This window comes from Tenrec ecaudatus, chromosome 2 (assembly GCF_050624435.1).
Source record: "Tenrec ecaudatus isolate mTenEca1 chromosome 2, mTenEca1.hap1, whole genome shotgun sequence".
In the NCBI taxonomy this organism is placed as follows: Eukaryota; Metazoa; Chordata; class Mammalia; order Afrosoricida; family Tenrecidae; genus Tenrec; species Tenrec ecaudatus.
In genome coordinates, this window is record NC_134531.1 from 218,945,106 (window position 1) to 218,971,169 (window position 26,064).

Genomic DNA, 26,064 nt, shown 5'->3' on the forward strand with positions numbered 1-26,064 from the left:
AGTCAAGACCACCCGTGCACAACAGAGTGAAATGGGTAGCTGTTGCGTGTGTGAATGAGGGGTGCTGGTCGGGAGGGAATGAAACCCACGCCTCTGCGGGGCGGCACACACTCCACCATGGAACCACCACTGCCCCCTGCAGTTGGAGCACAGTGAGGTTTCAAACTCGGGGTAAAGCTCAGTGGACGGAGTGGAAGGCTGAGGGCCCTCACAGCAGATACCTGGGAAAGCCTAGCCCACAGAGATGAACCCCAAATCAGACACCCTAAGACACAACCCCCCAAAAGGAGCTGGTACAGAACTAGAGAAGCGCAGCTCTAAAGGACATGTATCAGCTGGAAGGTGCCCTGAGCAGCTTGGAAACTCTGGGCACAGAGATTTAATAAAACACATATGGGGACTGAAGCTCGTCACTGCGCTCCAGAGGGGAGATGAAATGATTGACCATGGTCATGGGCTTCCATCAGAAATAAATTTTTTTGCAAAAACTGATGTGCCCAGCAGCCACCAACACATGGTAGCTTTATCTTACAGAATCCTACTTAATGGACAAAAAGAGGTGATTAGGGACAGATGGTGAGGTCAGATGCACAGAGCTGTTCCCAGTCCCCACTCCCAGTCCATGTTTCCCATGCGTACTACTCCTTGACACTACTTCAGAGATACCACACTAAGAGGGCTCTGCTAGACGCCCTCTCAAGCCTTCAGAAGCTGGGCCTTGTGACAATATCAAGACCTGGTGTTTCCTTTGTTATTCATGCCACCTGCTGCGGGCTTTAAAATGAACTTGACCCAAAGAACCTGGTCCCAGTCCCTGGTTCCCGAGAGATAACCTCTAAAATCTTGGAATTTCCCGAGTGCTGGAGATGCCTTCGATGAGGCTTCAAGACCACACCTAAGTTTGTCCGAATGAGGTATGGGGGTGGCCAGAAAGACCCATGGCGTCCTTCCATGAGCCAAGCTCAGAGTGGGTGAGAGGGTGGCACAGCTCAATCAATCACGCTGGTGAAATGAGGCTCCAAGGGCTTCCTGGTGGGTGAAAGGCATCAGTGCATGAGGGGTGCGTGGGGAGAACAGAGTGCCCTTTTGGAACTGGAAGCTCCGGGTTGGGGACCCTCACAGACCTCTCCCTACGTCTCTTCATTTTGTGCATCCTACAAACGTTAACTGTAAGCATAGCACTTTGCCGAGTGCTTCGAGTCACCCAGCAATTATGGAACCCAAGGGAGTAGTGGGAGTCGGCGGGTCAGAGGTGGGGTGGGGAGTGAGCTAGCTGACAGCTGGCATCCTGAGGAGGAGAGGGAACATCCAACTTTGCAGCCAGAAGTGCGGGGAGCCCCGGGGATTCTCAAGCTTGCGGCTGGCCTCTGGAGGACTGTGTCCTGGGCCTCGTGCGCGAGCTCTGGCCTCACTGGGGGTCGGGGTCGTGCTGCATGGCAGCTGATGAGAGAAGAGGAGGGCTTGGTGCTCTTCTCTCACCTTCCACCTGGCCATTCGGCAAAATGGTATGGTCTTGAAGAAACAGCAAAATAAAAGGTGGGGGGAGGCTCTACCAGGAGTTTATGATATATCTTTAAGGGAATTTTATTCAAAATAGCCAAAAGATGAAATCCGCCCCAATGGCTAAACAGTTCATCTCAGGGGCAGTTCTACCCCGTCCTATAGGGTCATCATGAGTCGGCGTCGACTCGATGGCAGGGAGGGAGGGAGGGAATCTAAATGTTGCCGTGAGTGAGGCTAAACTTGATGGCAGTGGTGTTTTAGTTTTGTTTTTAATCTAAATGTGGGAGATCCGTACCATGGGATATTATTTAGCCCTAAGAAGGAATGAACTATCCACACTGGCTACAACAGGACGCTAAGTGAAAGAAGCCAAACACAAAAGGCTGCACATTATGTGACTCCATTTACATGCAATCTCCTGAGTAGGGAAACGCCTAGAGGCAGAAAGCAGAGTGCGGTTGTCAGGAGCTACAAGGAGGGAGACAGCTTAAAGCGCTTTATTTTGGGGTGATGAAAACGTTCTCGGCCTGGGCAGAGGAGATCACTGCACAAGGCTGTGAGTGCACTCAATGTCACTCTTGTGTGTATTTCCCCACGATAAAAATAAAGAAAAAGCCAGAAGCTTTGGTGTAGCGGTTCTCAACCTGTGGGCCGAGACCCCTTTGGGGTTCAAACGAGCCTTTCACAGGGGTCGTCAGATTCGTAACAGTAGCAAGATTACAGTGATGAAGTAGCAATGACAATGATTTTATGGTGGGGGGGGGGTCATCGCAACATGAGGAACTGTATGAAAGGGTCGCGGCCTGAGGAAGGTTGAGAACCGCTGCTCTAGTGGTGAGACAACTTCATTTGCTGTGGTTTTCACATGTGCTATAGAGCTGATTCTGACGCCTGACCACCCAGGCGACCCAGCAGATGGACCCTATGGCTCTCTGGCTGTCGTCTTCACGGAAGCAGCTGGCCAGGCCTTCCCCGCCAGGGGTACGGAGAGGGTTCAAATGCAAACTTCTTCGTTAGTGACTGAGTGCTGAACCATTGAGCCACAAGACGAACCCACTGCATTCACACGCTTTTTGCTGTGGTTTTGAGGTGCCGTTGGGTCAGTCCCGACTCATCGCTATCCTTTAAGACAGAGGAGAGCTGCTCTTTAGGGTTTCTGAGTCTGTAAACCTTTAGAGTGGCTGGTGGGTTTGAACCATTCACCTTGAGGTTAGCATCCCAATGCTTACCCCATCATGCCACCAGGGCTCCTTAAAGAAAGTCTACCATCCTTCATTTCCAGAATCAAAAGTGTAAGGCACACTAGTGCACGGAAGCCTTGATAAGGGCCCAAAGGCTCAGATACCTGTTAAGCAAAAATGATCCTATTCGTGCTGGCAGATGCAGGGGGTTACAGATGAACCCATGTCTCACAGAAACAAGTGGCTGCTACCGCCTGAAGCCTTGCTCCTTCCTAGTGCCACCCGTAGCCCCCATGTCTCATCTAAACACTTTAGGGTTTATTCCTAACTAGGCAGCCAGAGAGCTTCTTTCAACGGGTAAGGCACAGCTCACCTGTGCAAAGCCCTGACGTAGCTTCCCCTCACCTCAGAGTAAAATGCTATGGTCTGACCCTAGCTACTCAAACTGCCTCTTCTACCCTTCTCTCGAATTCTCTCTCGATTCCACCCACCCCCACCTCCTTACTATACCATAGACCTGTGGTTCTCCACCTTCCTAATGCTGCGGCTCTTTAACATGATGTGGTGACCCCCAACCATAAAATTATTTTCGTTGCTATTTCATAACTGTAATTTTGCTGTGATGAATCGTAATGTAAATATCTGATATGCAGGATGTATTTTCATTGTTATAAATTGAACACAATTAAAGCATAATGATGAATCACAAAAACCAACATGTAATTATATTTTGTGAACTATTTATTTCTAATTACAAATAAATGAAATTTTGTCTTGATGCATGTGTAGCATGGGTAAGAATCTTCACGCCGGGTACTCATATGTGGGCATATCTGCATATGGGCAGACCCACCTGAGAAGGATAGAGGAGCGGTGTCAGGTTCCCAAGACCCTCAGAAATATGCGTTTTCCAATGGTCTTAGGCGACTCCTGTAAAAGGGTCATTCGATCCCCAAAGGGGTCGCGACACAGGCTGAGATCCGCTGCCATAGAAAAAGGTGTGCCCAGGCTGGAAGACCCCCACACCCTGGGGTGCCTTGTGGCCAGCTCCCTCACTTCACCAGGCCTAAAACAGCACCCCTATCTACATCAGACGCAGCCACTAGTCAGTGGATGCCGGCCCATGGCGATCACGATGAACAGGCTGCAGCAGAGCTTCCAGACTAAGATGAACTAGGAAGAAAGGCCTGCGGCCGATTTCTGAAAATCAGCCAATGAACACTCTCTGGATTACAACAGTCCAGCCGGCAACCTAACATCGGGCTGGTGCAGGTCTGGGCAGTGCTTTGGTCCCTTGTGCATAAGGTGGTCACAAGTCAGGGACAGCCCCGTGGCAGCCAGCAATAGCAGGCGCAGCAGCCAATACAAAACTGCACAAGGAATGTAAGTCCACACAGAAAAACAGGCAGTGCTTGCTTGGCACTGAACTTGGCTGTTGCGTGCAGGTTGAGAGGGAATGAAAGAGGCTCACCTATCTGTCTGTGTTTCTGTGGGCAAGGCTCTTGATATGTCTGTAGGCCTGGGGGCATTGGGGCCATGGTGATGCTATATTTAACTTTCTGAGGAGTGGCCAAACTGCTCTGCACAGTAGCTGGACTGCTGCTGCTTTCTCTCACTGGCTTTGCTCCTACTTGTGGGGGTCACTCCCTGTGCTTCCCACATCATTCCGACCAAAGCAAACATTCCAGGTTGCACTCAAAGTTCACGCCTCTGGGACACTCCCATGCCTGAAAACATCACACACACAGACACACCACACGGTCCCATGCCTGAAAACATAACACACACACACACACACCCCACACACTGTCCCATGCCTGAAAACATCACACACACAGACACACCACACGATCCCATGCCTGAAAACATAATACACACACACACACACCCCACACTGTCCCATGTCTGAAAACATATCACACACACACACACACACACACACACACACACCACGGTCCCATGCCTGAAAACATTACACACACACACACACACACACACACACATACCACACGGTCCCATGCCTGAAAACATAACACACACACACACACACACACACACACTGTCCCATGCCTGAAAACATATCACACACACACACACACACACCACACTGTCCCATGCCTGAAAACATAGCACACAAACACCACACTGTCCCATACGTGAAAATATATACATACACACACCACTGTCCCATGCCTGAAAATATAACACAGAAACACCACTGTACCATGCCTCAAAACATACACACAAAACACACACACAGTGCCCTGCATGAAAAAATACACACCACTGTCCCATGCCTGAAAAAACACAAACACACACACCACTGTCCCATGCCTGAAAAAGCACACACACACGGACCACACACTGTCCCATGCCTGTAAACACCCCCCCCCCACACACACACATGCCATGCACAGTCCAGACACGTAAGGGACATCAGGAAGGGGGAGCAAGTCTCTGCCCTCACAGCAAGTATCACCTGTGCCAGCATTAGTCGACGAAACGCCTATCTTTCCGTTTTCTCCTCTAAAACACGTGGGCATGTCAGTACTCAACAGGGGCTGTCTTGATGGCTAAGACAATTGATATATATCGAAATGCTTACAACGATGCCTCTATTTAAGTACTGCTTGGTAAAGTGGAGAGGCAGCGAGAAGGAGGAAAGCCCTCGATGAGACAGATTGACACGGTGGCTTCGACGGGGGCTCAAACCTAACAAGTCGAAACGAACTTGTCAGCATCTACCAACAGCAATTTTAAAATATCGTCAAAACAATAATCGCATGGACATAAAGAGAGATGTACAGAGCAAAAGAACCGAGACCAGAAGTAAAGCCATACATTTGCAACCAACTGATTTTTAACAAGGAGCCCAAGACCATTCAATAGGGAAAGACTACAGACGCTTCAACAAACGACACTGGGACCACTGACTGGATCTCTGCATGCAAGAGAATGAAGTTGGGTGCATACCCCACACAACATTTAAACAATGGACAAAAAAATCAGAGCTAATATGACAAAACTCTAAGAAGAAAATATAGGCATAAATCTTCATCATTAGGCAACAATGAATTAAAATCTTTTGTCCAGAGAACATTATCAAAGGGAAATGAAAAGACAACTGCAGAATGGGAGAAATTGTTTGCACATTGAATACCCAAGGGCCTAGCATATCCACCATCTATAAAGAATGCTTACAATACAACAACAACAAAAAAAGACAAGCAAAACAATTTTAAAATAGACAACTGAAAAGACGTTTCATTACAGAGAATCTACAAGTGGCCAACAAATCCATGGAAAAGAGTACTCAACATCGTCAGTCATTACCCATTAACTCAAACCCACTGCGACTGAGTTGATTCTAACTCAGCGTGCTCCTAGTGCACTGACTCACAGGGTTTCCAAGGCTGTAGATCTTTACGGGAGCAGACCGCCACAGCTTTCTCCGACAGAGTGGTGGGCGGGTCCAAACCACTGATGTTTGAAGGCCAACAGCTGAGCACTTAACCAGTGTGCCACCAGGGTTTCTCATCAGTCCTTAGAACCCAACTCACTGCCGCCTAGTGAATTCTGACTCCCAGTAACTTCATAAGGCAGAGGAGAACTGCTCCCCTGGATTTCCAAAGCCGTAAATCTTTTGGGAAGCAGGAAGCCTCACACTTCTCCCACAGAGCATCTAGTGAGTTCAAACTACTGACCTTGAGACCCAACACATAGCCCATTACATCACTGGGAGATGCAAACCCAAACCGCACTGAGCTAGCATGTCATATCTACTAAGGCAGTTATCATTTAAAAACAAAACAGAAAATAGATGTGGTCTGGACACACAGACAGACCTGCCCAGCCTAAGGAACAGAAATGCCCTGGGATGGAGAAGCTGAAACCTTCATGCCCTGCTGGCGGGAATGCAAAATGGGACGGCCAAGGTAGCAAGCAGCCAGGGTGGCTCCTCAGAAGAGTGCATGAGCATGTGGCAAACCCGGTCCCACGGACATTCCCAAACACAATCTCACACACCCATCTTCACTGCAGCACTGATGGCAGCAGCCAGAGGAGGGAACAACCTCACTGCCCAGGGACAGGAGCTTAAGTAGTAAGCCAAAACGTGTCACGTACATACAACAGACTGTCCCTGGGCCATGAAGCAAAGCCCCCCCGCCGCCCCCGACAGATGCTCCCATGTGGGTGGACCTTGAAAATATGCCCAAGCCAGCCACAAAAGTGCAGCTAGAGTGTGATCCACTCACAGTGCAAGTGGTGCAGGAAGGAAAGGCTGTGACCGGTTGTAGAAGAGCCACGGAGAGGTCGCACAACACGCTGCTCGCCACCAGAGTCACTGAGCCCAACGTGTGAACACGGTGACTGGGAAATGTTTGCCATGGATGTTTTTTACCACAGAAAAAACACTTTTTGTAAGGAGTCGGGAGATCTGAAAAGACGCTTCTCCAAAGAAGATACAGAAGTGGACAATAAACACATGAAAAAACACTGAGTATGTTAACCATCAGGAAATGCAAGTTGAACAACAAGCAGAACTCCGTCCATTGGATGGTGAGTCTGGGTGGGGGGCGGAGAACTCAAAACTCTCATCCCTTATTCTGGAAATGGCTCCTGGCGATGGGTGTACAGCGCTGTGAATGCACCAACAGCCATCAGAGAGAATACTTGAAACAGCCAACATGGGGGCTTTGAACATGTTTTTAAGAAGGACTAGTCCCCAGAGACGGCCTTCATGCCTGGGGAAGTCGAGGGTCAGTGAAACAGAGGACAACGGTCAACGAGATGGATGGACACAGCGGCTGCAACCACCGGCTCCAACAGAAGAAGAGGTGTTCTGTTGCACTGAGGGTCTCTGTGGGTTGGAAGCAGACTTGCCAGCACCTAAGGACAGCACGTTATGTAAGGTTTCCCCTCAATTTAAAAAGAAAGAGATAAAACGGACTGGCCCTCGCCAACTAAAGTAAACGTTGTTTTCATATGCCTGGATTGCTGAAGACGAAAGTGAGGCACCCAGAGGAACTTGATCGGGCCTCAGCCCCTCTACCTGCTGTCATTCAAGCCAGTGAATATTCACCGTGAGAACGAGTGTATTTGCATTGCGTAAAGGAAGAAACGTCAAGCACATATCTCCACTTTTAGCGCGAGACCTTGGAATTATTCAGTTTCCCAGTCGGCAGTCAGCCGTGACATTTACATGTTATAAAGACACCTTGCAATAAACCAAGCAGCTTCCCAGCCACTACCTGCCTTAGCCACCTACTGCTAAGCCCGATGACCATCTGTCAGTGGTGATAAATGCTTTCCGGAGGCCACCGCTGGGTGGCTGCTGGGCACTGCACCAGGTCGTCCTTCACTTATCCCTGCTACTTGCAGGGGTGAATAGAGAAGGGCCTTCTCTTCAGCGAGGTTTATCAGGGGCCCCTGGTGCCTCTGACCTGGGAGCTGAGCTCTGCAGAACAGAACTGGGCATCTCCCAACTCCCACATGGTGTTTTAGTTCCAAAGCCAAGTCTCGTGCCAGGCACACTGGTCGGCCAGCCACAGAGCAGGCACAGCCTCATCAAGCCCAGCAGGATTTTTCTACTTACAGGCGACACTGCTCACCTGGGTGCTGGGGAGCCCTGTTCAGGCAGGTCCTCCCTAAAGTTAACCTTCCATAGCCAGAGAGTCCAGGGACCACAAACAAGATCAAGTGCACATTGGATCAGAGCTCCAGCTGTCCTAGGTCTGACCCTTTTGTCCTTGCCCCATGTGCCTGTGTGCACAGATGCTCATGCAGTTTGGGAAATTTCCATAAATTAATAATCAGTGACAAAATGGTGAAAAAGTCGACCGAAGCGGGGGTGGAGTGGCGGTGGAGAGGGGAAGCAGTCAAAATGCTAGGTAGTGTATGTTAACAAAGCAAACAGAAAGAAAATGCCCCCAGCTAGCATAAAGGGTTAAGGCACTCAGCCGTCGAACGAGAGGTTGGAAGTTTGAATCCACCGACCCAGAGGTGCCCCAGAAGGCCTGGCGAGAAGCCAGTCACTGAAAACCCCGAGGTCCGGGCTCCCCTCTGACACAGGGAGGGTCACCGGAATGGATTCCCTGGCAGCTGTTTATGTCACATCAGGAACAGTGAATAACGCATTTGATCATTAAAATGAATATGTGTTTCACCATAAATATTGAGAAACAAACAACCAAACCCCAAAGCTCTCTTCATATGGTATTTCAACTCCACTACAATTCTAGGCTCAGGAAAAAAAAAACCCAAACTGGAAGGATGCATGTATGTACATGGACACATTAACATGTTAGTCATGGGTTAATTTGGGTAGCAGAATTATGGGTCTTTTTTCCTGATCTTTTAAAATTGTTAAAACCAGCAGATTTCCTTGTAGAGACAAAAAGACAGTGGTGCTCCCACCTCTGGGTGTCCCAGAGAACACCGGCCCACATACCTTGTTGAGCTTGCCGAGGGAAGAGATGAGATCCGCCCACTCGCTCGACGACTCAAAATTCCTTAAAGCCTTCTCGATCCCAGAGGAGTAATTTCTGTATCTGTAGTCATTCAATAGTTCCTGCTCTTCCGGATCCATCTTGCATTCTCGCAGCAGAGAAAGGATCTAAAAGCTAATCAAAAAACAAACAAATGAGTGAGCTATTGAAGGAGATAAAGTGTCCCCAGCCCAGAGCCGAAGAAGACAGGCTTCCACAAACACGCCTGTCTACCTCGCCTCACCATCCAATCCAAATATTGGGCGAGACCTCTGGGCCAGGCACCAAGGCAGATAAAAAAATAAACGTTTCCTGCCCTCGCTGGGTCTGAGAAATGCATATTGGCAGGGCAGGAAGGGGCAACAAAGGTTCCACTGAACTCACAGAATTGATTCTAGGAGTGAAACACCAAAGCTGCTAGCTACATATTGTTCCTAGTTAGCAGTTCTGGATGTAGATGGCTCCTCTGTCTTTGGGCTTTCAGACAATCCCAGGGAAAGTAGGTCTCTGGTTCTCTGTGCTCGGAACAAGGCTGGTGCCACCACGGCTGAGCACTTGGCCATTGACGGAAGGGAAGGCTAGAGATTCAAACGGACCACAGCTCCTTGGGAGAAAGACCGGAGCTCTGCTATAGTCAGGATCACACCCCTGGGCTGTTCTACGCTATCCTGCGGGACCGCTAGCAGTGAGCCTCGACATAACGGCACAGAGCGCAGGTTCTTCACACGAACCGTTTAGTAGCGATTCAGTCTACAACGATGAAAGAGACTGGAAAAATTCCACAGGGAGATCAGGGGAAGGGAAAGATCATAAAATTATACTTTAAATAAAGGACAGAGGGTGAAATGTCTGACAGCAGTGTGGACAGAAAGGTGCCCGTGTCTGCGTGGTTATTAAGCTCCCAGTGCACCCCAGGACCCCTGTTGTCACAGGACAGCCTTATAGCTTTTTACGTCACTCATCGTGCATGGAGTTTGTTGGTGGCTGCAGTGGAGGTTGGCCCTCGATTCATGGTGACCACTGGTGACTTTCTGAAGTAGATCACCAGGCCTTCCTTCCTCAATCACCTTAGTCTGAAGTTCCCCTGACATCTGTTTAACCTTCGCAGCAACACACAAGCCTGAAGGTAGGTGGTGAGTGTGCATGAGGTGCAATGGCTGGGAATTGAACCGGGGTCTCCCACACGGAAGGTAGAATTCTACCACTGCCCCAGTCTAGATGCTGGGTGTGCTTACCAGGAGGGTCCAAGCAATCACCAGGCTAGTCTGCTTGCCCTTGTATATTCTTCAGTGGGTTATTCTGTTTTGCCCGTGACAAGATGCATTCATTACCCATGACCCACTGCAGCCATGACAAAGGTGGAGGTGAGGGCCATCTAGCCCCAACTCTGACAGCAACCAGTTCCTTTCACTTTTCTCCCAACGTGACAAAAGGAAGTAGAGAAACATGAAAAGCTGGACTGATCTGACGTGTTAAAAATTATCAATATGTACATCCTAAATGCATACGCATGCTTATTTTTACTGTAGCCCTTCAGTTTTTCCAAAGAAAATCTGCTCTATGCCATTTTTGCCCCAGTTTTCTAAACAACAACAAAACCTAAAGGTCAATCCATCAATTTATTGAAAGAAGTTACAATTCTGAAATGCTTCACATGCAGCAGAAATGTTGGCTTGTTCCTTTGGTCTGTCCGAAAACCCCATAGGTCACATCCTCTCAAAATCAACGCTTTGACGTTTTGATTTGCTTTCCTTTCGTAGGCTTCATCTAATGAACTTCTGGAGAAAGTGTGGTGGGGCATACCTACCCATAATCCGAACCCCCTAATGACAACAAAGCACACAGAAGCTGCCGGTGCACTGATCCCAGCTCCTGGCGACCCACGCGTGTGCCGGGAGAACTGCTACATGGCGTCTTCAAGGGAGGCGCTCTTTCAGAAGGAATTGCCAGGCCTTTCTTCCGAGATGCCTCTGGGTGGATTCAAACCAGCAATACCTTGCTTAACTGTGTGTACTCCGTAAACACTCCTAGTAGTAATAGTAGTCATGCTTACATGGTCCTAATGTTGCTCAGCAGTGCCCTGACGCCATAGTGGTTAAAGGCTCAACTTTGAAGTCGGTGGTCCTCAACCTGTGGGTCTTGAGCCCTTTTGGGGTCGAATGGCAACCTGTGGGTCACAACCCTTTTGAGGGTCGAACGAACCTGGAAAACACTTATTTCTGATGGTTGGGAGGAACTGTATTAAAGGGTCGCAGCATTAAGAAGGTTGAGAGCCACTGTTCTAAGTGAAAGATCAGCTACTTGAACCCAACAGCCACTCTGCACGAGAAAGACGGGGCAGTCTCCTTGTGTAAAAATTACAGCCTTTAGTCCATAAAGACCATATTTTACATACCCCTTTGATGAAGTACTAACTGGAGTCTTAAAGCTTTGAGTGGCCAACAAAAAGTACAAATTGGTCTCTTCCTGCCTGGAGCAAAGAAGAGTGACTACGTCTAAAGGCTCAAGAAAACAGTTTATACAAAGGACCAATGGGTCACTCAGACCACAGTCCCCACTACTCTGGGACAAGAAGAACTAGACGGTGCCCGGCTACCACTAATGACCTATTCTGACCGGGAGCAGAACAGAAGGTCCTGATAGAGTGGGAGAACAGTATCAAACAGAATTAAAGAACTTTAAAAATTCACACTTACTAGTCTGATAGAGACTGGTGGAACCCTTGACGCTTTGGCCCCTCACACCCTATTAACTTGGAAATGAACCCACCGCAAGGGTCCACCTCTCAAGCAAACAACAGGCAAGCCGACAAAATGAACACTAACACCTGTGAGGGGCGTGCTCCTCCGTCAACCATACATGACCAAATAAAAGTTCAGAAGGCAGGACGGCGCGGGAACGATGGATAAATGGCAACAGGAAATACAGGGAAGAAGCGGGAAGAGTGTTGTGGCATTGAGGGGACGACCACTAATGTCATCAATTAAAATGTACATTGATGGTTAAATGGAAAATTGACTTGCTCACCGAAGCCACATTAAAATGTTCAAAAGAAAAAGCAGGCAGCCTCCAAGACCCCACGGGGGCAGTTCCATCCTATCCACGTGCTGCCAGGAGCCAGACAACTCAGCAACAGGTTCAGTGCTACTCAGGGCAGGCGTGTGAGTAGCTCACACTACAACTCCAAGCCTCCACATGACAGTTCTGGACAATGAGATACCAGACAAGCTAGCAGGAGGTACATGCCTCTGCTGTTTTTACTTGTCCTTGAGTTGGTTCCAACTCCGTGTACAACAGGAAGAAACGGCGCTGGCTCCTGCACCAGCCTCACAATTGCTATGTTGGAGACCACTGTTGCAGTCACTGGTGAATCTGTCTTGCTGGGGAGTCTTCCTGCTTTCCGCTGCCCCTCGACTCTCGCAAGCATGATGAATTTCTCCCAGACGGGTCCCTCCTCATGACGTGTCCAAAGCATGTGACAAGTCGTGCAATGCTTGCTTCTCAGGAGCATTCTGGGGGTACTTCTTCCCTTTTGCCCTTCACCCTTCCCCTTTTTTCTGCCTGGGTCAAACGTGGAGCCACATCTGGCGACCATGAGGAAACATGCGTGATCAACTTGCATAAGACCGGCTGAGTGCAAAGTGTAGCAGCTCAGGATGGCATTATGCTAACTCTGGACTGAATATCGTTTTCTCACATCAGACTCATTCTTCACCATTCGTTCAGGTTTTTTCTTGCTCACCAATACAATCCTGAACGATGTATCAGGCTAAAGGATGTATTTCACTCAAACTGCTAGTAGTCACAAACCAACCAGTCCAAACCACCGAGTCAATTCTGACTCACAGTGACCTTGCATAAGGTTTCCCTAACTATACATCTTTACAAGAGTGGACAGCCTCATCTTTCTCCCATGGAGAGGCCAAAGGGTTTGAACTGCTGTTCTTGAAGTTAGCGGCCCAACGCCTAACCCACAGAGACACGGAGGCTCCTTAGTAGTCTGAAAGGAGACAGAAACATTGAGTGAGGAGATGATTAAGTACAGTCTGGTGGTGTGATGCTGAAGTACTTGGCGGCTATCCAAACGGTTGGCTCTTTGAATTCATCCGGTGGCTCTGCGGGAAGACTACAGTACAGGAAACCCTGTGGGGCAGCTCTGCTCTACCACATGGGTCACCAGGAGTCTCCAATTGGCTGGACGGCACCCAACACCACCACCCTACTAGACTGCAGAAACTGAATTATCTATATGGGGACATTTTCTTTCACCACGGCTCTTCCACTTACGGGCCCTCATGAAGGGGTAAAAGTTCCTTGGAATCTTCTTCAACGCCCACCGCTCCTGACCCACTCCAGTGCTACCATCAAGGCCACCATAACATTCAAAAATTGCTAAGTGCAGTGCCTTCTCCTGTTTCCTCGCTGTACTGCACATGGCCGCGGGCATTTCTGCAAAGCAGCCTTCTCTCAGCCCGCACCACCACCACCGACCCTACCAGGTCTGAGCTGATTCCTCACCTACCTCTCTCTCTACGGTTCCTTCTCCAATGCAGGCTCAGCCTCTGACCAAATGCTGGCATTCCCTGGCACTAAGCCTTGGGTTCACTTACCCTTTCTCTTTATCCTCATTGATCACTTCTTATAACTCCTGTAACTTAAAAATATCATTTTCCAAATAAGGATTTGCAGACGTACTTTCCTGGGCCACGTATCCCATTCTGAAGTACCCAGATCCATCAAACCCACTTCCTTTGGGTCAATTCTGACTCATAGCAAGCCTATGTAGGATGTCTGAAGCTATAGACCTTTAACCTCATCTTTCTTCTAAACAGTGCCTGGTTTGAACCACATCAACACTCAACCTGACAGTGCTACCGAGGCTCTTTAGTATTGAGGTACAGACTCATTCAATATCTACTTGACCTCTCCACCTAGATGTGGCCCAGACACCTCAAACTTAAGTGTGCCCCAAACTAGACTCTCCAGTATCCATATAATAGAGTGCAATAACAAGGAATGAAATGTTGACACATGCTATCACACAAATGGATTTTGAAAATATTATGCTCACTGAAAGACGTAAAAGACTACGGATTACCCCTCCCCCGCAGAAGAATTTGTTTCAGAGGACCGCACTGAAGCTGCAGCTCTGGGAGAGGGACATGTCTGATCAGAGCACATGGGAGCACATGAAGGGGGAGGAAGAGAGAGTGGAGAACATCCTGGCCCACCAAGTCTTGATGAAGAGATTCCTGCTCAGAGCAGCCAATCCACAGAGAAGACCATCTGGCCGCCCCCACTATGAGACATGACATCCCTCACTGACCCACAGCCCTACAGGGGACAACACTGGAGACACAGTGTGGGAATTCCACCTGATCTAATTCCATCACACTGAGGCAAAACACTAAGGGCGTGGAACAGAACAGCAAGGGAAACAGCAATGAAGTCCGCAGGAAATACCAAAAATAGACTTTGGGACCAAGGATTGGCGCCCCATCAGACTTGACCGGAAAACACTCCTAAAGGCCAACTAACAGTCCTTGAACTAACTACAAGCTTTTCTTTTCTGTTATTTTGTTTCATTTTGTTTTTTGTCATTGGCTTGTTGTTGTTGCTTTGTTGTATTTTGTTGCTTGTTTGGTCTGTCTTGTTTTTGTGCAGGTTATTATCTCCGCAGGTCTGTCTAAATAAGACAGACTGGATGAACAATCTGGAGGAGAAAACAACGGGACTGACAGTGCATGGGGGACATGGGAGAGGGGAGGTGGGGGGAAAGGTAGTAGTGTTAACAAACCCAGGGACAAGGGAACAACATGTGAACCAAATCAGTGGTGAGGAGGGCATAGGAGGCCTGTTAGGGTGTGACCAAGAGTAATGTAACCAAGAGGAATTACTGAAACCCTAATGATGGCTGAACATGATAGTGGGACAAGAGGAAAGTCAAAGGAAATAGAGGAAAGAGCTAGGAGGTAAAGGGCATAGAGGTCTAAATACATTATGAAGATGTGGAAATAGATCTATGTGCATATATTTATAGATTTAGTATTAAGGTAGCAGGTGGACATTGGGCCTTCACTCATGTACTCCCTCAATGCAAGAAAACTTTGTTCTATTAAACTGACATTCCATGATGCTCACCTTCCCAACACAATCGCTGAAGACAAAGTGGGCGTATAAGGAAATGTGGTAAAGAAAGCAGATGGTGCCCGGCTATCAAAAGATATAGTGTCTGGGGTCTTAAAGGCTTAAAGGTAAACAAGTGGCCATCTAGCTCAGAAGCAATAAAGCCCACATGGAAGAAGCACACCAGCCTGTGCAATCACGAGGTGTCAAAGGGACCAAGGTATCAGTAAGGCGACCAGATTTTAGCATTGGTAAAGCAGGACACTGTTGATAAAACTTATGCGAAATAGCCACATGGCAGCCCAAAACTGTATACACTAGCTTGTCATGCATTCTTTCCAAAAATTGGGACTTTTTAAAAATGCTGCAGGATGTGGTAAAAATTGGGACTGCCTTAGGTATCGGGCATCATCAGAACAAAATATCTTATCATCGTGAATGAGGGGGAGTACGGAGTGAAAACCCAAAGCCCATCAGCAGGCAGTTGGACGTCCCCTTACAGAAGTGTCCCGGGGAGGAGATGAGCCAGTCAGGGTGCAGTGTAGCACTGATGAAACATACAAATTTCCTCTAGTTTCTAAATGCTTCCTCCCCACCCCACCATCATGATCCCAATTCTACCCTACAAATCTGGCTAGACCAGAGAATGTACACTGGTACATATAGGAAGTGGAAACACAGGGAACCCAGGGCGGATGATCCCTTCAGGACCAGTGGTATGAGTGGCGATACCAGGAGGGTGGAGTGAAGGTGGGTGGAAAGCGGGAACTGATTACAAGGATCTACATATGACCTCCTCCCTGAGGGATAGACATGGGAAAAGTGGGTGAGGAGAAACGTTGGACGGTGCAAGATATGACAAAATAATAATTTATAAATTAAGGGTTCATGAGGGAGGGGGGAATGGGGAGGGAGGGGGGAAATGAAGAGCTGATGCCAGGGGTTTGGGTGGAGAGCAAATGTTTTGCGAATAATGAAGGCAATGAATGTACAAATGTGCTTTACATAATTGATGTATGTACGGACTGCGATATAAGCCCCTAATAAAATGATTTTTTTAAAAAAGACTTCGGATTAAAGCCATTTACATGAAATTACCAGAGTAGGCCAAGCTATAGAAATGCCAAGTAGATTAGTGGATGCCTAAGATTGGGGGTGGAAATGGGGAGTGACTGCTAATAGGCACCAAGGTCTATAGGGAGGGGTGTGTGTGTTAATGGCAATGTGTCAAAATTGGATTGCGATGATGGTGAAACAACTCTAAATTGACTAGAAATGTTTGTATTGCAAACTTAAATAAGTTACTGTTACAGCATGTAAATTAGGCACCACCACCAATTCCATCTGAAAGCATTACACACTTGATTCCGTCTGGACAATGTGCTCCTTGTCCGGTCTTTCCTTTTCTGAAAATGGGTCCATCATCCAGGAGACTTTTGCTGTCACCTGTACTTTATCTTCTTGTCACTTGCCACACTCAATCCAAGTCTTGAACACCTGTCCTCTTGATTGGTCTCCGTCTCGGCCACCACTACTCTGTGCAAGTCTTTAACCTGGAAGTCTGCAGAGGTCTCCTAACAGTTGTTCAACCTCCCACCTCTCCATCTATCTTCTCGTGGCATTCCAAGAAGTCCTCGGACAAATCCACATTAATGTACATTACCAGTGGGAGAACTCTTGCCTTCCATGTGGGAGCCCCAGGTTCTGTTCTTGGCACCTCATCTGCAGCTACCACCTGGCAGCAGAGGCTTATGTATTTAATCACAGCTTTCAGACTCAGAGAGACTAGGAAGAAAGGCCTGGTGACTGACTTCTAAAGAATCAGTCAAAGACCCTATGGATCACAACGGTCTAATCTGCAATTGGCCGTGGGCATGGCACAGGATCATGGGGGGAAACTCACCTAAAACTTCCTTGATTATATATGCTCTTTTCTTGGTAAAAACCTTCATATATGTTTCATCCCATTAAAGTATCTAGTCTAGTAAATGGGGTGTTAGAAGTCATTTACGGAGGTTTCACCTGTAAGTCAGATGGACTGAGCTTTGACAATGTTATGCGCAGTGAAGAGCCCTAATGTACAAATATTATACTTCAAGAAAGAGACCAGATTTACCAAGCTGGCCCAAGTCTCCTTTTCTACCTCCCAGGGGCCTGGTGGTCCAGTGGATGCTGCACTGGGCTGCTAACCTCAGGGAGAGCAGTTTGAACCCACCAGCCCTGCTGCAGAAGACGGCGGCTTTCTGTGCGTGTGAAGGGCTACAGGCTCAGAACTCACAGGGAAGTTCCCCTCTTCCCTACAGGCTCGTTATGAATTGGAACAGACTCGATGGCTGTGAGTTTGGTTTGGTTTTTGGCTTTTCTACCTCACTGCTTAGCACTCGGAGCTCTTTGGATCTGAGTCGGGTCTTTCCATATTACTGGCTTGATTTGGAAAATATTGATAAATATTCATGTCCCAGTTTGGCTCTTCCTCGAGTTTTACATGTTAATGAGTCTTACATGTACATGGTGACATTTTAGTGAAATCACAATGGAAAGGAAAAATCAATGAGGTCTTCATAAGGGGAAGAAAAACAGCACTTTACTTGGACAGGGTGCTTTGGGCACTGACAAGTTACATGCCTAAAGGAAAAATCTTCCTTCTCTCTTCTGATAGACTGCCACTATATGTTCCTCACGCCACGCGTTTCCTTCCGTTGGGCTTGTGGCCCACGAGCCGGGGGCTGACTCAGTGGCAGCTAACCACCACCATCATAACCACAATACTTTATCACTCTTCCCATAAGTGCGCAATAGGTAAACCTATAGAGGCAGCAACTGGATTAACAGTTACTGAGAGGCATGGCGAGGAAGGCTGGGGTGGGGGGAGGGAGGGTAAGCGTGGAGCTAATGACAATGAATTATGAGAAAGAAGAAAATGTTCTGAAGTTGTAGTGATGATTACGCACCTCTTCTTAATATGACTGAACTATTAAGTTGTCTGATATGTGAATTACATGTCAATAAAACTTATTAAAAAATCCAGACTCCTCCAGCGGCCTGCCAGGCCCCATCCACCTTTCACCTCACTGTCCTCTGCATGCTTTAAGATACCACCCCATCAATCTCACAGTGTTTGAGCAAAAACCCCCTACAACTTTGTCCAGACCACCATGCCCTTGCATCCCCTGGCTGCAAACAAAACAAAACAAAACTCCCTGCGATGGGGTCAAGTTCCAACTCACAGTGCCCCCCTCAGGGCATAGTCACACTGCCGCATAGGGTTCTGAAAGCTCTCATCTTTAGGGAAGCGGACTACCACAACTTCTGCCCCCAGAGTGGCTGGTGGGTGTTTGAATCACTGGCCCTTTGCTTAGCAGCCAAGCACATTACCCACTGCACCACCAGGGTGCCTCTGGATACATTCACAATGGCAAAAGAAGGCAGACAACTCATTCTCGGACAGGCCTGTCCCTTTCTCAGAAATAATGTCCTCCTTGCTTTGTGTAAACATTTCAGCAAAGGAGCGGCAATGGTCATGAGAGATGTTTTCACTTTGCCAAGGTAAGACATAAGTCAGTACATCCAAACCGTCTACAGCATTTTTTCCAGAACATGTCTAGCACCCCACGTATAGCCTGTTTCCCACCACCAGTGCCTACGCTCTGGGAGAAAGCTCTCAGTAAGGCAGTTCTTTCTCTCAAGTAGTTCACTGTCTCTGGAAGGAGGAAATATCTCAATATGTCATTTCCACTTAATGTGGCACCTGCAGCGGCCGAGGACGGGCTGAAGTAGCAGAGGCTACCGCTAGAAACAGAAGCCCAGCTGCTGGTAGAAGACCCCTCCAGGTCCACAGGCAGGAAGGGCTAGGGCTACCAGGAAGAGCACTTCCTCAGTCAAAGATAGAGAGCCCGTGCCTATGAGTGGATGTTTAGGAGGTGGGGTGGCCCGGGGGCACCACTGCACCCAGCAAGGAGAGCCATTCAGGTAACGGAGCCAGTCAGTGCTATGGCTGGTTCTAATAAGAAAATACTATTTGGTGTAACTGACAGCACAGGTGCGAAGTTCAGAAATAAGCGGACAAGCAAGTCTGCCCTACCCCCTCCTCCCCTCCTTCTACACCAGGTACTTCCTGGATTGCACAGCTAATTAAGTGCTCAACTGCTGGCTGTAAAAGGCAGCCTGGAAGACAGGCCTGGTGACCTGCTTTTGAAATGTCAGCCTTGCAAACCCTAAGGAGCAGTTCAACCCTGCCACACATGGGGTCTCCAGGCATCAGAACCAAGCCCATGGCAGCAAACAACAATCACGTCACTTGATCAGCACTTCTGAGTGGGGACAGTCAATCCATCTCCTTGCACAACACACACGTTTTCTGTGTGAGGAGGATAACTAAGCTTAAGACAAGGATATTGGGAATCAGGCTGTTTAGAAAGTTGTCCAGGCTCCCACACCAGTGGCTATCCAAAGCAGAATTCCAATTTAGATTAGCAATATGCCACAGGATCTCCACTACTTATAGCTCTTTTGGCAATGATCTTGTAAATCTATCTGGACAACTTTTCTTTGAAAAATTCAATAGCTCAGTAAACCTGATAGAGCTAAGACAGTCTACTAAGCATAAGTATACAATGCTGCAGTCATATAAACAAGTATATTTGATGGTATACAGCCCTCTTAAAATTTACAAAAATGTCGGCACAAGCTCCCCCACCTTTTCCAGTCTTAATTTCTCAGCAACACAAGTTCAACTAAAAAAATCAATGGTCAGGTCAGAAAGAATTGTAGCTACGTTTCACAAGGCACATTTTTGTGTTAGATGAAACAAGGACAAAGAGAAAAATGACAAATAGGCAAATCCCATGAATAAGAATATTTACCAACAGATGTCTACCCTCTGCCTCATAGTAACACTGCAGGACAGAGTCGTAGAGAAAAATGACAAATAGGCAAATCCCATGAACAAGAATATTTACCGATGGATGTTGACCCTCTGCCTCGTAGTTACACTGCAGGAAAGGAGTCTGCCACATCTTTCAAAGTACTGACCTTTCAGTTAGCAGCCTACCACCTAACCACTGATGGAATCTACTGCAGTGGAGCCTGGATTTGGGTTTTTATGCCATAGTCTTGGTAGTGTAGTGGTTATGCATTGGACTGCTAACCACAAGGTCCACCGTTCAAATCCATCAGCCACTTTATGGGGAAACGACCAGACTTTCTACTCCCTTGAAGAGTTATAGTCTCCGAAATCCTCAGGGGGCAGTTCTACCCTGCTCTACAGGGTCAGTCTAAGTCGGAAATGACCCCATGACAGTGAGGGTTTTTTGATTTTTTTTTAAGTCTACAAACCAAATGGTTTAATGAACTCTGAAGCCTCCTATTTTGAATTTGGTCTTTCGGAATGGTAATTAAACTGTAGCGGAAAACGAATTTTAAGACAGCTAACAGGGGTGGGCTTCTGCGTTGGGACTGGTGGGAGTCTTCCATAATCTTACAAGGAAAATCTTTTTACAAAGGTTTTCCCCAGCGTCGGGCGGCTATCCCAAGATTAGAGAAACGCACAGAGAAGCCCAAGTGCCTTGCTGGCGGGAGAGGGTATCCTGCAGGCGCCAGGGCCAGAGTGCGCACACTGCAGACCTGAGCCCTTCTGGGCACAGCCCGGGAGCACAGGGGTCTTTCCATAAACAGGAAAACCTCCGTTTGTAAAGGTCTCCATCCCCAGCTTTCCCTCCAGGACTAGGGCCGCACCGGCACACAAAGGAGCAGCCACTTGGACAAGCGCCGGCCAGGGGAAGGATGAACCTGCACGCCCGACCTGACCTCCAGGTGGTCGCACATCCCCGGCTGCAGTTTCCGGCCGCCGGTCGCAGGAGAACAGAGAGTGGGGACCCCACCCAGTCTCCCGAGTGGGGGGGGGGGGGAGACGGACTCCGACAGCAGCCCCGCGCCCGCCCGCGGCCTCCTTGGGACTGCCCCTGCACTGCAGAGGCGCGCGCCGCGGGTCCGGGAGCCACCTGCACCCCGGAGCCGCCCCCATGGTGCGTCCGGACCCCACTTGAGGTGAGGACGCCGCGCCGCTGTCCGCTCCGAGGGAGGCGACGCCCCGGCTTCTCCCAAGGCCGAGGACGCAGACTCCGGGCAGGGCGCAGGCCCGACCTACCGGCGGCTGCGGCCCTCCTAAGCAGGCGCGCCCACGTGCGGGGCGTAGGGACCCACCGGTGGCGGGAGCAGAACAGTAGGGCGGGTTGCTGCGACGCCTCAGGGAGCTGGGAGCGCGGAGAAAGCGCTGCGCCCGAACAGAGCTCCAGCTCCAGCTGCTGGGCTGGGTGGGGGGGGGGGGGGCAAGGGCAGCGGGGCGGGCCCTCGGCTGGTGGGGGCGTGGCCTCGGTGAGAGTGGGCGGAGCAGTACAGGGCCTCGACGCACGGGCGGGGCCTTGTTGCTTAGGGCACGTCCCGGAGGCGGCTCTTCAGCTCGCGTGGGCGGGTCCTTAAGGATTTTCTGCGTGAGGGGTGGTTCCTTGGTGAGTGGGGGGCGTGTCTTCAGAGGGCGGTTGGGCTGGGAAGTGGATCTTCGCCTTATGGGTGTGGGATTTGGAGGAGGATTTTCAGCGCGCGGAGAAGCAGTTTCTCGACTAGGAGGGGCGTAACCTCGGCGCGCGGGTGGGGACCAGGAGGCGGGCCCTGGGGGGTGTGGGCGTGTCTTAGGGTGTGTGGGCGGGGCCTGGGCGCTCGGGGGCGGGTCATCAGCCCCGCCGACCTGTAGCAAACGCAGGCTGAGGCTGCCGAGTGGTCCGCAGTGTCCGGGTCTTGTGCTCGTCATTTCAGGCGCAAACATGGCTTCCGCTCCGGTGGCCGGGTTGCTCCAGAGAAAGCCTCTTGCAGTTGGCCGGGTGACATCTCCCAAACACCCAAATGGAAGGAGACTTCGGCCTGCGAGTCAATCAGCCGGAGGTAGTCCACTCATTTATTCCCACCCGGTGGGAAAAGCTTTGCTGTTACAGACAAGACGAACTTTGGGGCCCAAGAATGGCTTTCAACTCCACCTCTCCATCAGGACCTTAGCCAAGCTCTCTACTCCCGGGAAGAGTCAGGGTGAACCCTTTCACACTCGCTCAGGACGCACAGGGCTTGGGTCCCACGTCAACGGGCCCTCGCTCCACAGACCTTAACGTGGGACCCAAGGCAGCGTTCCCCTGAGCATCCGCGCTCCTGGATGGCCTCCGAAGGGGCTCCCAGCCAACCGAGGACGCCACCTGTTGATTGGATTTGTAATTTCCTGAGACCTTTACCTTTTTAACCCCCAAGGTTCTCATAAGAATTTTCAGGCATGGTGTCAGGTATCCATGAGTCGGCATGGAGTCCACGGGAGTGAGTTCGGTTAGATTAGAGTCAGATATATGAATCGAATCGACTAAATTGCCGTGAGTCTGCTTTGGGAGTCTACTTCACCTAGGGTAGGCACCCCGTAAGGGTCCCTGGGTGGTGTGGTGGTTATGGAATGTAGCGTTGGCTACATTCGAAACCACAAGCCCACCCAGCCGCTCCGTGGAAGAACTGCGAGACTTTCTACTCTTTAAAGAGTTAAACAAACAGTACAATGATCAACGTATTAACCGCCTCCCCAAGGATGATGAACAACAGAAACATGGGTAAAGGGAGACAGTGGACGGTGTAAGATATGAAAATAATAATAATTTATAATTTGTCAAAGGTTCACGAGGGTGGGAGGGGAGGGAGGCAAAAAAGAGCTGATACCAAGGGCTCAAGTAGAAAGAAAATGTTTGAAAAAAAGGATGATGGCAACATATGTAAAAATATGTTTGATACACTAGATGTATAGATTGTTATAAGACTTGCAAGAGCCCCCAATAAAATCATTTATTAAAATAAAAAATTAAAAAGTGAACAGTCTCAGAACTCACAGAGGCTCTAGCCTGTCCTGTAACATCACCATGAGTCGACGTTAACTTGATGGCAGTGAGTTTAGATTTTTTTTGTTGCGGTGCAGTCCATGGATGAGCTTCAGGGATGGGAGTCTATGACATTTAGAAATTCTATATAATACTTTTTTGTATGTGCATTTTCTGGATAAAGACAATGTAGTTTGTATCAGATTTTCAAGGGATTCTTTGATCTCCTTGATAAGCTAATTCCACTCACCACTTGGCATATTCCATGTTCACCAGATTCAATCCTGGAGTGACCAGTTTACAAATAACCATACAACAGCAGAGAAAAACTTACTTCCTAATGAAGATATGATAAATTGCTTTTTATAAAAACAAAGATGGCCCAAGTGAGGCTTTTTTTCTTTTAATCCTAGCTACACTACACTAAATATCAAAGACCTGCCATATACCCACCATTTAAAAGAAAAGAGAAAGGGAAAATCAATCTATTGGTGTCAAAACCACCATGTACCACTGTCCTAACACATTTTTATGAATTAATGCCAGCACCTTGTGTTTATTTGAGAGTGCTTCAAAAGTTTGATGAGAAATGGAATTAAAAGATAACAATTTTCCTTGAACTTTTTGATGCTCCTCTAGCGTGTCAGCTTATCTATAGAACTCTCTGTGTAGGTGGAGGAGAATTCATTTAAATTAAGTTGTATAAATTTCAGCACTGTAATTCCTCAAAGGACCAACTTAAATTATAAGCAAGAATCTATTCTTACAAAGAATAGATTCTACTTTGTGGAGTTAAGTTGTCTTGTCATACTTCAGGGTCTGCTTAGCTCTTTTCGATCTGTAAGTAGAGTGAGTTCCTTGTATATTAGGACTGCTGTTATTGTTAAGGAGCCCTGGTGGCATAGTGGGTTACTCATTGGGCTGCTAACCTCAAGGTCAGCAGTTTGAATCCATGGGGAAAAAGAATGCTTTCTACTCCAATAAAGAATTATAGTCTCAGAAACACACAGGGCCAGTTCTACCCTGCCCTATAGAGTCACCATGAATCAGATTCAACTTGTTGCAGAGAGTTTGGAGAGCCTTTTAAGTTATTGTTAGATGCCATCTACTTGATCTCAACTCATAATGAGCCTAAATGATTGATTAGACCTTCCCCGACAAGGAAGCAAATTACCATACTAGTGTTTAACTCCCATGGAGCGACTGATGGCTTTGATGATGCCCATTTGGTTAGCAGCTGAGCACCTAATCATTGCATCAGCAGTCTTCTGTACTACCACTACTCAAGCTAATCAGGGTACCTCAAACTTAATTTAAATGAAAACTGTAATTTTACCCTCTAGACAGTAAGAAGATATTATACATCATTATTGTTAGCAGCTATCAAATATGCCCCCTGACTCATAGTGACCTCATAATACTGCTAAAACTAATTCAGGTATCTCAACTTTAACTCATTAGGGCATCTCAAATTGAAACTTGGCTCCTGACTTATGGTAACTGCATGCCCAGGGAAAAGAAACACTGCTTGGTCCTGGGCCATATCCATTCTGGGCTGTGATCCAGAAGTTTTTCAGTGCCTAGTTTTTGGAAGGAGATTGCCAGGCCTTAGTGTGGACCCACTACTGAAACCTATTCAACATCATAGCAACACCTGACATAAAACGGTCATGAATGAAAATCCTGTGTCCCTAACTTGAAAGGTGAGAATTCTACCACTGGATTACTAGTGATCCTCTTTATAATATCACAGGCCAAGTAAATACATTACCTTTCCACGTGCAGATATTGACAACCCTTTGGGCTGTTTCTTCTGTAAACTAAATTTTATGCCGACCACTTCCATAGTAACCACTGTTGACTTCCCTCTCCTTTTTGGTAGCCTTCAACCTCCTTAGATTCCCCCCATTCCTCTTAGATAAAAAGAAGTCTTGTGTAGTTCTGTATTTGATGCCATGCCAACTTTGTAGTTGACTCGAATGAACAATGAAAACCTTTGTCCTGACTATTATTATCGCTGATTTCATCTCCATAATACACAGTTGTTCTTGGTCTTTCACAATCCTCACTGTGATTCAGGAGGTGAAGAGAAAGACAAAGGGCCAGGTGCCTCCCAAGCTGGTGGTAAGCATGCTCACCCACACAGGCTTCAGCCTAGAAAAACACTACTTGAGAGAGCTGATGGGGAAGGGGCCCCACAGTCTGTCTTGTTCCTAAAGACACATGTATAAAATTGGATAATCCATGTAAATATACCTCATTTCCACCACCTTTCATCTAGTTTATGGGATGGAGGGGGGAATGTCACAGGATCATTTGGGAATCTAGTCACCATTACATTGAAAAGAAAGGGAATTCCAGGACACTTCATTGTGTTCATGAGGAACTTGTACATGTGTCAAGAGGCAGTTGTGCAAACAGAACAAGGGACTACTTCATGGTTTAAAAGTGAGAAAGTCATGTATCAAGGTTGTATCCGCTCACTGTACTTAGTCAATCTGAATACTGAACAAATCATCAGAGTAGCAGAATCACATGAAGAAGAATTGGCATGAGGATTGGAGGAAGGCTTATTAACAACCTGTTATGCAGATAACACAGTCTTGCTGAAAATGAGGAGGACTTGCTGAACTTGTTGATGAAGATCAACATGCATTACAACTCAATGTAAAGAAAGCCAAAATCCTCAAAACTGGACCAAAAGGAACATCCTGATAAACAGAGAAAAGATCAAATTTGCCAAGGATTTTATCTTGCTTGAATCCACAATCAATGGAAGCAGCAGTCAAGATATCAAGCGATGCATTGCATTGGGTAAATCTGCACAAGATCTCTTTAAAGTGTGGAAGAGCAAGGATGTTAGTTTGAGGA

General features: G+C 47.9%; 1 protein-coding gene across 2 annotated transcripts in view; it reads right to left on the minus strand.

Moving 5' to 3' along the window:
• DOP1B (DOP1 leucine zipper like protein B) overlaps nucleotides 1–21,598 on the minus strand; it is a 168,869-nt gene extending 147,271 nt beyond the window's left edge. The window contains exons 1-2 of one of the 2 annotated variants that reach the window (XM_075542318.1): nucleotides 21,500–21,598; nucleotides 9,136–9,307 (exon numbers count right to left, since the gene is read on the minus strand). In XM_075542318.1, the coding sequence (XP_075398433.1) occupies nucleotides 9,136–9,273 (138 nt within the window). In that variant the 5' untranslated portion in view covers nucleotides 9,274–9,307; nucleotides 21,500–21,598. Of the gene's footprint in view, nucleotides 1–9,135; nucleotides 9,308–21,443 lie in introns of both variants that reach the window. The other variant, XM_075542317.1, reaches the window with a different exon arrangement.
• Between the last annotated feature and the right edge of the window lie 4,466 nt (nucleotides 21,599–26,064).